Source organism: Xenopus tropicalis, chromosome 6, assembly GCF_000004195.4.
Source record: "Xenopus tropicalis strain Nigerian chromosome 6, UCB_Xtro_10.0, whole genome shotgun sequence".
Lineage (NCBI taxonomy): Eukaryota > Metazoa > Chordata > Amphibia > Anura > Pipidae > Xenopus > Xenopus tropicalis.
Genome location: NC_030682.2, coordinates 73,997,625 through 74,011,435, shown reverse-complemented (window position 1 = coordinate 74,011,435; position 13,811 = coordinate 73,997,625). Strand labels below are relative to the sequence as shown.

At 39.0% G+C, this 13,811-nt stretch overlaps 1 protein-coding gene across 1 annotated transcript in view; it reads left to right on the top strand.

Moving 5' to 3' along the window:
• The window catches only part of pcbp2 (poly(rC) binding protein 2), a gene marked incomplete at its 3' end in the record, with an annotated part of 55,219 nt that overhangs the window by 25,347 nt on the left and 16,061 nt on the right, over positions 1-13,811 (top strand). Inside the window, 2 exon segments of the mRNA NM_001045603.1 lie at positions 3,801-3,853; positions 12,560-12,729. Of these exon segments, the coding sequence (NP_001039068.1) occupies positions 3,801-3,853; positions 12,560-12,729 (223 nt within the window).

Here is a 13,811-nt window from a genome sequence, read left to right as displayed (position 1 = left end):
GGAACTTAGGCTTAAACAAAGGTGGATCAATAAATTAAAATCACTTTCCCCCTTGGGGTTAAATAAGGATTATGATTTGTTTATTTTTTTATGATTTTGTTTAACTTGCTGTTGATAAACTTTATAGGGTATGTCTTTTGTTAATAATAATCCAATACTGTTAAAGTTAAGCCCCTTTTGAAATGATGTAGTTTTACTGTATATCCCTTTAAATGTGATTCATGATGTGGATCTCATTAACACAGGCTTGATAAAGGGCAAGTGCTTTGTCCGAAACGTTGCATATGTAACATAGTAAGTTGGGTTGAAAAAAGACATACGTCCATCAAGTTCAACCATAATGCCTATATATAACCTGCCTAACTACTAGTTGATCCAGAGGAAGGCAAAAAAACCCCATCTGAAGCCTCTCTAATTTGCCGCAGAGGGGAAAAAATTCCTTCCTGACTCCAAGATGGCAATCGGACCAGTCCCTGGATCAACTAGTACTAAGAGCTATCTCCCATAACCCTGTATTCCCTCACTTGCTAAGAATCCATCCAGCCCCTTCTTAAAGTTATATAATGTATCAGCCAGCACGACTGATTCGGGGAGGGAATTCCAGAACTTCACAGCTCTCACTGTAAAAAATCCTTTCCGAATGTTTAAATGGAACCTCCCTTCTTCTAAATGAAGTGGGTGCCCTCGTGTCCATGGAAGGACCTACTGGTAAATAAAACATTAGAAAGGTTATTATATGATCCCTTTATATATTTATACATAGTTATCATGTCACCTCTTAAGCGCCTCTTCTCCAGTGTAAACAGACCCAACTTGGCCAGTCTTTCTTCATAACTGAGACTTTCCATACCCTTTACCAGCTTAGTTGCCCTTCTCTGGACCCTCTCTAACTCAATAATGTCCCGTTTGAGCACTGGAGACCAAAACTGAACAGCATATTCTAGATGGGGCCTTACCAGCGCTCTGTAAAGGGGAAGAATAACCCCCTCCTCCCGTGAATCTATACCCCTTTTAATACAGCTCAAAACCTTGTTTGCCCTTGCAGCTGCTGCCTGGCATTGCTTGCTACAGCCAAGTTTATTATCTACAAGGACTCCAAGGTCCTTCTCCATTAGGGATTTGCCTAGTGTAGTCCCATTAAGGGTATACGGGGCTTGCATATTTTTACATCCCAGGTGCATGACCTTACATTTATCCACATTAAATCTCAGCTGCCCAGATTGCCAGTTGGTCAAGATCCTGCTGCAGGGATGTCACATCCTGGATAGAATTGACTGGTCTGCAGAGTTTTGTGTCATCTGCAAACACTGATACATTACTCATAATACCCTCCCCTAAGTCATTTATGAACAAATTAAACAAAAGTGGACCCAGTACAGAACCCTGAGGGACCCCACTGAGAACCTTACTCCAAGTAGAGAATGTACCATTAACAACCACCCTCTGTACCCGATCCTGTAGCCAGTTTTCTATCCATGTGCAAACGACTTCACTAAGACCAATAGACCTTAGCTTAGAAAGCAGCCGTTTGTGGGGAACGGTATCAAATGCTTTGGCAAAATCCAAATATATTATATCTACTGCATCCCCACTGTCCAGCTTCTTACTTACCTCATCATAAAAAGCAATTAAATTGGTCTGACATGACCTGTCCTTCATAAAGCCATGCTGATTACTGCTCATAATGGCATTCTCCACTACATAATTTTGAATGTGATCCCTTAACAAGCCTTCAAATAACTTGCCCACCACGGATGTCAAACTTACAGGCCTATAATTGCCAGGCTGAGATCTTACTCCCTTTTTAAATATGGGAATGACATTCGCCTTCTTCCAATCCCTAGGTACCATACCTGATGAAAGAGAGTCTGAGAATATCAGAAACAAGGGCCACTGCAAATCTGCCCCTAGCTCTCTCAGTACCCGAGGGTGTATTCCATCTGGCCCAGGTGCCTTGTTTACATTTATCGTGTGTAACCCTTTAAGCACCATATCCTGTGCCAACCACTGTGTAGTTGGAGCTGAGGCAACAGTGCAGCTATTGGGTGGGACTTGGCCCACTGGCTCCTCTACTGTATACACAGAAGAAAAGAACTGGTTAAGCACATCTGCCTTTTCTGTATCCGCTGTAACCATATTGTTATTATAACTCAATGGGGCCATACCCTCAACCTGTATCTTTTTACTATTAATATACTTAAAAAACTTTTTGGGGTTAGTCTTGACCTCGGCCGCGATGCGCTCCTCATTTTCTATCTTTGCCTTCCGGATTGCTGTTTTACAACACTTGTTATAGTGTTTATAATCATTAAACGCATCTACTGTCCCCTGTGACTTATATTTCTTAAAAGCTTTCCTTTTGTGATTCATTCTTTTTTTGCAATTATCCGAGTTACCATGCTCCTCCTTTAGTGTGTATCCCAGCCACCTCAGGACGCTGTATCATCATACAGCGTCCTGAGGTGGCTGGGATACACACTAAAGGAGGAGCGCGGTAACGTTCCTTGTACAAGATTTATATATATATATTTATATATAGTTAAATCCCAAGAGGTGCACTCGCTTAATTGTATATATCAACTTGCCTGGGTGCATATGAAAAGATACATATGAAAAAAATAGCATTGCACTCTGCAGGTCTGTATCAAAAAAATGTAATTTATTGGAGAAAAATTAGTGGTCCTTATAATAAGTGGACCACCAATAAATTAAGTTTTTTTTTTACAGATCTGCAGAGTGCAATGCTATGTGTGTGTGTGTTACCCCTGGACCCCTGTAAAGAAAAAAATATAATTCAATTTGTTTAAAAGACTATACACCAAATGGTTGATGAATGATAAAACATTGAAATTATATTTGCATTCTTATCAGAAGGGATGTTGGGTCTGATTTTAATAATGTGAAGTGATAAAAAGATTTAGGTAATATCAGCTTGCTTAATGTCTTCCTTAATGTTTTGCGTGTTAATGATGCCCTTTACCTTCCTAATAAATGTCCTCATTTCACGTGTTTCTCAATAAATGTAGTGATCCTCTAATTGCTTATTTCCCTTTCCCTTCTCTCCCTCCCTCTCAGTAAAACAAATGTATGCAACTTACAGTATTTTCTATGTCCTTCTTCTTTTAATTAGCCCACCTCCCTACAATTTTTAAAATACCACTAATCCTTTTTTTTTTACTCCAATAATGTTCCTTGTTTATCCTAACCTAACCCTTCTGTCAGTATTAAGGCAATTTTCTATCAAGCCTGCCCATGCATTTCCAGTAACCAAATATTCATGTTTTAGTTCCAGTGTCTCACATGCTTCTTAATGTCATTTGAATCAGCATAACATAATATTAAGGGTTAAAGGATACAAATACAGAATATTAAATTAAACATATGTAATTCATACATCTGCTGCCTTTTAGCACCCCTTTTTATTGCTGTAAGTTCTGTACTTAATTTTGCTGTCCTCTCATTTTTTTTCTTCACATCTGTGACACAATATTGGGATTATTTATCAATTTTCAAGTTTGAATTTGAGTTTGTGAATTCCCAACGACTTCTATAGAAACTTCTTTTACATGACAACTTTTTATTTTTAATTTTTCATGTTATTTGCACTTAATAAATGCCATACATTCAAGTTATTGAAACATAATTCAAATTCAAATTTTTTTAGAGCAAAAAACTCAAATTGTGAAAAAATCAAACTTAAACGTTGATAAATCTCCCCCTATATGCTAACGTGAGTATATTTTTCTCCATTTGTTTTTGTAAATCCTCTACATAATTTCCCATCTTTTTTTCATGTATAGGACTGGATGCCACTTCTCCAACCAGTTCCCATGAGCTTACTATTCCCAATGATGTAAGTGCTTTTGTTTGTATTGTAAACAAGAGTAAGCAGAAGCAGTAAAGAGAAGCAGTAAATCTGGGGATCTCCCTCTATTATTCGTCTCTGTTTCTAACAATTTTAAGCAAGATTATTGGTGTCAAAGATCTGGTTGGCTGATGTTTTCATTCTCAAACACTGAGTTTGGTAACTCATTGGCTGACCCAGACCTGGCAGTAGGCCCTCTAGCTATAAAACAAGAGGACCAAATTGAATGAATTCCATTTGTTTAGGAATGGATCCAAGTTCAATGAAGTTATCCACATGTGGTCTAAATACACAAAATGAATTCTTTCAGCTGAACAACTGGATGCCTCGATAATTAGCCCATGTGTGGCCAAATAAATAAGATGCACTAGTGAAATGTAGGCTCTATTTGGAACTCTAGTTAATTAATGTATTAAACACCCTAAAACCTTTAAACTTAAGCATTTTTTTGTTTTAAATAAAACATCACTTTCTTTACAACATATATCAGGCTTTCTTTCTAAACAGTGCCTGTAATGTTGGTTTCTGTGATCTGCTGCATACCTAATAAAATTTGAAAACCACCAATAATTGGAAAAAAAGGATCCTGAATATTAAATAATCCAAATTTCAACTATCTGCAGCAATATTTTTTAATTATCATCTGACACAAAGTGAGCTTCAAACACCAGTTTGACATGGCTGGTGTTCTACAAAACAAAGATCTGATTGGACTGATGTAATTTAACACTCATCTTAGTAACTCATTTATATTTTGAAAGGGTCCAAATAGAATACAGGTATGGGATCCGTTATCCAGAAACCCATTATCCAGAAAGCTCTCTCATAGACTCCATTTTAATGAAATAATTCAGATTTTTAAAACTAATTTCCTTTCTCTCTGTAATAATAAAACAAAACATTGTATTTGATGCCATCTAAGATATAATTAACCCTTATTGGAGACAATCCTATTGGGTTTAATTTATTTTTATTGACTTAAGGTACGGAAAGACCCCTTATCCGGAATACCCTTGGTCCTGAGCATTCTGGATAACGGGTCTCATACCTACAGTATATAAATGTAAACTTCCTCAGATCACTCCTCTGCATCACATTTGCAATTGATATTAATATTAATGTTTTTTTAGTGGTTTAATGAAACAGGCGCAACATTTTTTTAACTAGTTATGTAGATATCACATATTTTTCATAATAAAATAATGTTCATCAAACTCAGAAGTGCAATTACAGTAAATGAAAAAACAATTGCTCTGAATTAGTTACCCTGGAATTCATATTGTCAGTGTTTTGATTGTAATCTTGTGTAATAAAAGCTAATGTATATTGTTCACCTGTAAATATTGCATTGGCAACCATGAACGCAACCTTTACAATAAAACTTAATCTAGCTTTGTTCTGAAAATGAACAACAATATATTGTCTAAATACCAGGATTATGTATTTTAAGGCATGACATTTATGTCTCTCTTCCACACTAACTGGTGTTCTGTGAAGAAACAAAAGCAATTCAGTTTTAGAGGGCTGATTTTTCTAGTCCTTTTCCTTAATTGTATACCACAAATATTTAGTGTAGGGTAAATATGATACTAATATAGTACTGTAATAAACAAGAGCCATGAATATCCTGTAAATTATTTCCTTATAAATGGGGATTAGTGATGTCATCTGTTATAAGCAATGCTTGTGATGTAATTCCTGCCACATGACTTACTGAAACTTGTGTATTGTAATAAATAATGCACCCTCTGTTGTAAAATATGAGGATATTATCAGTCACCTTGGGGATCCTTGACCTGTATAAAAGCACTCAGGCTTTGGCCGTGTGCTTTTATATTATCATGAAACTCCTTTCATATTTTACAACAGGTGGTACATTATTCACTATATTATGGAATTCTGGGGGGGGGGGCAGATTTACTAAAACTTTTTCTGGCCTTAAAACTTGTATAAACTTGACTTTATTATTCCTGCATGTATTAAATGTATTGAATGTTGGTAGGATCGAACGAAAATTGTCCAAAAACCATGTTTTTTTTCGAGCTGAAACATTTGAGAAATTCGTGAAATTGAATTGCCCGTTCATTCCCATGAATCCTCTTAAATTTGCCAAATAGGAATTGCTCCAGCAGCAATTTTAGGACCATTGGCACTCATTCTTGGATGACAATAATGTGTTTAAATATCACTTGAAACTGTGTGAAATAGAAAACAATGGTAGGATTAACTTCCCTTTGAAACTGTGTGAAACAGAAAACAATAATGGAATTAACTTTTCCTTAAAAAATTGTGTAGAAAAAGGACAGGCTGACAATGAGTATTCACTTTTTTTTAACCATTTTTGAGTTAAACTCAAACATGTATAGTACTTGAAGCCTTCCATAGGATTCGATGGCACATGACACATCAAACCAGCAAATTTTTTTTCACAGAAAAAAATAGCCTAAGCGTTAATAAATCTCGATTTATACAGTTATATAGTTATTTTCGAAAAATACAAATTTTTCGGGGATAATTTCCGAAAAATGTTTCAAGAAACAATATCGGGAAAATCAAGTATTGGCAATAACCCATTCATAAATCTCTAAAATATCAAGAAGTAAAAAAATAATCGACTTTTTCTAAAAAAAAAAAAAAAATGTAAATGTGTTCCCGGTGTACTAAACTAGGAAATCTCCCCTTCTCCTTCTACACTAGGGGGCCCATTTACTAACCCACGAACGGGCCGAATGCGTCCGATTGTGTTTTTTTCGTAATGATCGGTAATTTTGCGATTTTTTTTCGGCGTTTTTACGATTTTTGCGTAAAAACACGAGTTTTTCGGCGTCTTTACGATTTTTGCGTAACAACGCGAGTTTTTCGTAGCCATTACGAAAGTTGCGCAAAGTCGCGCAAGTGTTAACGCTACGAAAAAAACGCGACTTTGCGCAACTTTCGTAAAGACGCCGAAAAACTCGCGTTTTTACGCAAAAATCGTAAAGACGCCGGAAAAATCGCAAAAAATACGAAAAAGTCGCAAAATGTTCGTTTCCAATCGGAATTTTTCCAATTCGGATTCAAAATCGTGTCTTAGTAAATCAGCCCCTAGGAGTTTGCAGCATTCTTTCCACCTACTGTGTGGAGTACCTGATAATATATTGCAAAACTTGTTGTGCCATGTACAGTAAGTGGAGTATATGTGGTTGGCCCATATCCAGATGCACATGTATACTCCTTACTTTCATAAGCAGGTGTATTAGGGTTGTAAAGGGTTCACTTGTGATTGGTTAATGCACTTTAATCTTTGTAGCAGATTTTAAATCCAGCTCAAGGTAAGGAGTATAGCTAGCTCTGCGCTATGGGTAAGTGATTAGTGTACAGCGATCTAAGTGGTGGTGCAGTTTTACTACTCACCCATATGTTAATGGGTCTTTTTTTTTCATTTGGTTTTTAAAGAAGAAGGAAAGTTAAAATCACTGCGGGGGTGCCAAAATGTAAGGCACCCCCCAATGATTGTAATCGCTTACCTGAAACCACTGGCCAGTGCTCCTGTGTGCAGGGTGATACGAGGGTGAAGTTGGCATTGCAATGTCTGGCAGTATTATTAGGACACACTACATAGCCTAAGGGGCACATTTACTAACCCACGAACGGGCCGAATGCGTCCGATTGCGGTTTTTTCGTAATGATCGGTAATTTTGCGATTTTTTTCGGCGTCTTTACGATTTTTGCGTAAAAACGAGAGTTTTTCGGCGTCTTTACGATTTTTGCGTAAAAACGCGAGTTTTTCGGCGTCTTTACGATTTTTGCGTAAAAACGCGAGTTTTTCGGCGTCTTTACGAAAGTTGCGCAAAGTCGCGATTTTTTCTTAGCGTTAAAACTTGCGCGAAACGTCGCGCCTTTTAAGTTTTAACGCTACGAAAAAGGCGCGACTTTGCGCGCAAGTGTTAACGCTACGAAAAAATCGCGACTTTGCGCAACTTTGGTAAAGACGCCGAAAAACTCGCGTTTTTACGCAAAAATCGTAAAGACGCCGAAAAACTCGTGTTTTTACGCAAAAATCGTAAAGACGCCGAAAAAATCGCAAAAAATACGAAAAAGTCGCAAAATGTTCGTTTCCAATCGGAATTTTTCCAATTTGGATTCGAAATCGTGTCTTAGTAAATCAGCCCCTAAGAGTGTGGGATGCACAGAGTGGAGCACACCCGTCACTAAAATAACAGCCCTGGGTGCAGGTCAAAAAATAGACATATAGAGAAAGAGTACCGCATGCTCAGGGACTTGGTGCAAAAGAAAAAAGTTTATTGAAAAAACTCCAACATTACCAGTACAAACAGTACTCTTCTTCAGGGACAAACTAATAATTATATATATATATATATATATATATATATATATATATATATAGCAAAAAAGGGGAAAGTTGTGCTCAACCACACTGCAATGAGGTTGTGACCACAAAATACATAGAAACAACAACAAGAGATCCTCTGCACTCACCCATTATCAATATATATAGGACATTAAGACATTCTGTGCATTAAGCTACTAAAAAATGCCCTCCCCTTTAAGCAAAACAGGGATTGTTTGTCCATATATTGCAATATACTTCAAGCTAGCCAACTGCGTCAAAGTCATCCTTTTTGGCCAGTCCTATACTGACCTATGCGACTCACCAAGAATTCCACTGCTTCAATATACATTTAGCAAAGGGACTAAGTTTTACCTGCAACTTTCTTGCTTTCAAGGTTAAAACCCCCATATGGTTGCCCTTTTATTGGCTCCACTGGGATCACCTGACTGCAGCTGGGAAGGGTGGGAGCTACAACATGGAGCTGGCCACTGCTCCTGTATAAACTATAGCAAAAAAAGGGAAAGTTGTGTTCAACCACATTAGGCAGGGAAGCAATGAGGTTGTGACCACAAAATACATAGAAACAACAACAACCCCCATATGGTTGCCCTTTTATTGGCTCCACTGGGATCCCAGTGGGGGTTTTAAACTTGAAAGCAAGAAAGTTGCAGGTAAAACTTAGTCCGTTTGCTAAACGTATATTGAAGCAGTGGAATTCTTGGCGAGTCACATAGGTCAGTGTAGGACTGGCCAGAAGGGATGACTTTGATGCAGTTGGCCAGCTTGAAGTATATTGCAATATATGGACAAACAATCCCTGTTTTGCTTAAAGGGGAGGGCATTTCTTAGTAGCTTAATGCACAGAATGTCTTAAAGGAAAAAGAAAGCCAAAGTCACTTGGGGGTGCCAAAATGTTAGGCACCCCCAAGTGACTTTGACCACCTACCTTTTACCCCGGGCTGGTGCCCCTGTGAGGAGGGAACAGCACCAGCCCGGGGTAGCTGCCGGCGCTTCCTTCCTTCTGTTTCGCTGCGCGTGCATGCGCAGTAGAGTGAAAAGCCGAACTTAAACATTAAAGTCGGCTTTTCACTCTACTGCGCATGCGCCCACCGCTGGCATTCCGGAAAAGGAAGCCAGAACACGGAAACGATCCGCTCCAGGTGCCCCGGGCTGGTGCTGTTTTCTCCCAACAGGGGCACCAGCCCGGGGTACAAGGTAAGCGGTTAAAGTCACTTGGGGGTGCCTAACATCAAAATGTTAGGCACCCCCAAGTGACTTTACCTTTCGTTTCCCTTTAATGTCCTATATATATTGATAATGGGTGACTGCAGAGGATCTCTTGTTGTTGTTTCATATATATAATATACACGTTCATAGGTAGGCTGGTGCACACCAGGAATCATTTAAAAAATAATTTTATTAATTTCATTTAGTTTAAACAATACATGATCAGGTCAATGTTTTCGGTCTCCTTTATCAAGAACACGGTTCAAGACCAAAGGTCTTAGAAGGAGACCAAAACGTCAACCTGAACATGTATTGTTTAAACTAAATTAAGGTAGGCAGGCATGCCGAGGATCTGGGGTATTGTGACAGGGACAGGTTTCTTTGTCAAAAACATAGGTTTATTTAGGGGTAAACTCCTCCCAACATAAATATAAAGGTCAGTTCATAAACAGTTCATCAGACATGGTTATGATTTGTCCCTGCTTCAGGGCTCTCACCTTCCAGTGTAACTCTCATATTGGAACATAGTAACATAGTAACATAGTAACATAGTAAGTTGGGTTGAAAAAAGACATACGTCCATCAAGTTCAACCATAATGCCTATATATAACCTGCCTAACTACTAGTTGATCCAGAGGAAGGCAAAAAAACCCCATCTGAAGCCTCTCTAATTTGCCACAGAGGGGAAAAAATTCCTTCCTGACTCCAAGATGGCAATCGGACCAGTCCCTGGATCAACTAGTACTAAGAGCTATCTCCCATACCCCTGTATTCCCTCACTTGCTAAGAATCCATCCAGCCCCTTCTTAAAGTTATATAATGTATCAGCCAGCACGACTGATTCGGGGAGGGAATTCCAGAACTTCACAGCTCTCACTGTAAAAAATCCTTTCCGAATGTTTAAATGGAACCTCCCTTCTTCTAAACGGAGTGGGTGCCCTCGTGTCCGTTGGAAGGACCTACTGGTAAATAAAACATTAGAAAGGTTATTATATGATCCCTTTATATATTTATACATAGTTATCATGTCACCTCTTAAGCGCCTCTTCTCCAGTGTAAACAGACCCAACTTGGCCAGTCTTTCTTCATAACTGAGACTTTCCATACCCTTTACCAGCTTAGTTGCCCTTCTCTGGACCCTCTCTAACTCAGTAATGTCCCGTTTGAGCACTGGAGACCAAAACTGAACAGCATATTCTAGATGGGGCCTTACCAGCGCTCTGTAAAGGGGAAGAATAACCCCCTCCTCCCGTGAATCTATACCCCTTTTAATACAGCTCAAAACCTTGTTTGCCCTTGCAGCTGCTGCCTGGCATTGCTTGCTACAGCCAAGTTTATTATCTACAAGGACTCCAAGGTCCTTCTCCATTATGGATTTGCCTAGTGCAGTCCCATTAAGGGTATACGGGGCTTGCATGTTTTTACATCCCAGGTGCATGACCTTACATTTATCCACATTAAATCTCATCTGCCACTTAGCTGCCCAGATTGCCAGTTGGTCAAGATCCTGCTGCAGGGGTCACATCCTGGATAGAATTGACTGGTCTGCAGAGTTTTGTGTCATCAGCAAACACTGATACATTACTCATAATACCCTCCCCTAAGTCATTTATGAACAAATTAAACAAAAGTGGACCCAGTACAGAACCCTGAGGGACCCCACTGAGGACCTTATTCCAAGTAGAGAATGTACCATTAACAACCACCCTCTGTACCCGATCCTGTAGCCAGTTTTCTATCCATGTGCAAACGGCTTCACTAAGACCAATAGACCTTAGCTTAGAAAGCAGTCGTTTGTGGGGAACGGTATCAAATGCTTTCGCAAAATCCAAATAGATGATATCTACTGCATCCCCACTGTCCAGCTTCTTACTTACCTCATCATAAAAAGCAATTAAATTGGTCTGACATGACCTGTCCTTCATAAACCTTTTTCCCGGGGCTTCTCACCATCCCCAATGGCTTTCACACATCCATGGTGACTCTCACACTCATGAACACTCTGGGCTACTCACTCTCACACTCCTACTCACTCTGGGCTACTCTCCCCTCTTGGGATACCAGCTCACCAGCTTCTGGCACACTTAAGCTTCTCACCAAGCCTCAACGTTCCGGCAGTCAAACACGTGGTCACGGCTCCCTCTGCTCCTTGCAGTGGCAGGCAGCACCCCCAGCCCCTCTGGGAGTTCCTCACACAGGCAACCTTCCTGCCCTGTGCCCTGCTCTGAGAGACCTTACACTGTGACTCCTGGCACTTCTCTGGGTGACTCCTCACTTGGTTACTGCTCCCTCTGCTTCTTGCAGTGGCAGGTGGCACCCCCAGCCCGTCTGGGAGTTCCTAACACAGACAGGCAGCCTTCCTGCCCTGTGCCCCGCTCTTAGAGTGACCCTCTGAGTCCCCACCCTTAAACGCCAATCACCTATGACCTTGTAATCCCACAGCCTTTTTATGTGCTGCTCACCTGCAGCCTAATCAGGCAGCTACTTACAGCTGGCCAAATCAACATACTAAATTGGAGTATGGAATGGAGGACCTATCCTATTAACCCTTTTCAAGAAAAACCCTTTAAAGCTTTTCCTAATCCATTTGCATGAAACCAGCACTAGCTGCTGCTAAACCAGGCATTTTCCCTGGTGCTACATGTATCACAGCTTTAACAATGGAGGAAAATACACCCAACAGTGTTCTTACTGCTTGTATCTCACACAATATATATATACAGAGAGGAGCACACCCTATACAAGTGCAAATGCCCTTGGTGCAGGTCAAAAATTGAAATATAATAGAAAGAATTGAAAAAATTTCAATGCATTTTTTTTTATTTTGTATAAAGTATCTTTTATGTGTGCGGCACTCTTTCTATTATATATATACATATACATGATAAGCGGTATACTGTATTATCTCCCACACACACATATATATATTTTCCTTAACTAAATGCCAACAAAGGTAAACTTTGTTCCATGAAAGGGCACTTATGGTACTGCTACTCTATTAGATGAACAGTCATCTAGTGAACAATCAGTTAATATTGACTGTATAATTTTATTTATTTACCCTGCACCCTGAAAAAATAATTACCAGGTTGTGATTGTTAATCCTTATCCTAATATTTTTGTTTACATTCAGTTAATAGGATGCATTATTGGCAGACAAGGCAGCAAAATAAATGAAATCCGGCAGATGTCAGGCGCACAGATCAAGATTGCAAATGCTTCAGAGGGAAATGGGGAGAGACAAGTCACAATTACAGGCTCCCCTGCAAACATTAGTTTAGCACAATACCTCATTAATGCCAGGTAAGTTCAAATAGATTTACATTAATAATACTTTTAATCAAATGTTTACTCAAGCAATATATATTTATAAAAAAAACACAAATCTCATTCAATATTGGAATGTCTAACTTTTGCTTTTAAGGCTGTATAGACAGCAGGATATAGAAATGATCAGAGGGTTACTTGCTAATCTGCTCAGTAGCTTAAAACTAAGGGGAGCTGAAGATGTCAACAAAATCATGCAATTTTTACTTTCACTTTTCACAATGATAATATCTTTAAAATCATTTAAAAAAAAATAGTGCTTGTGTCTGGAAAAAAAGTAGTAAATTCATGTTTCATTGACATAAATTCGTGTTTTTTCTGCTTGTATCTAGGATCTTATTTTGACAATATTTATTCCTTCACCCCCCAACAACAATTAATTGGTAGTGACAAAATGCAAAGGGTATTGGTACAATTGCTTTGTTTTGTTTCCATGTTTTTTACAGGATGAACCAGCAACAAAATGCAAATTGGTTGCTATAAACTGCATGAAAAAAGTTGTTTGGGAATGCCAAAAAAGGGCTGTAATTGGCTATTTGGTAGCCCCATATGGACTGCTGGCCTGCAGGAGACTCTGCTTGGAATAAAACTGTGTCTCTGTGCTTCTAAACTTGTCTCCAAGTCAGATATATAAAAATGGGCACCTACTTTGAGGCCACTGGGAGCAACATCAAAGAGGCAATATGTTGCTCACAAGCCACTGGTTGGGAATTACTGCCCTAGAAAGTCAGAAAGATAGCAAACAAATGCAAAGTGTGTTAGACAAAGGTACATGATTCTGTTAAAGCTTGTTACCTTGTTATATTGATTAAATTAATTGTGGCACATTGGCACAGTGATTAAAATACTAAATAAACTGTTCATCACATTAGTGATGAACAAATCTGTCCTGTTTCGCTTCACGGAAAAAAATTTTGTCACGCCTCCTTTTTTTGCCACGATCGTGCCTATGTTTGACATGATCGTGCCTGATTTTGATGTGACCACTGCCATATTTTGACGCAACCGCATCTTTTTTTGGTACGTGACGAATATTTCCATGGCAGTTTCGTCAAACA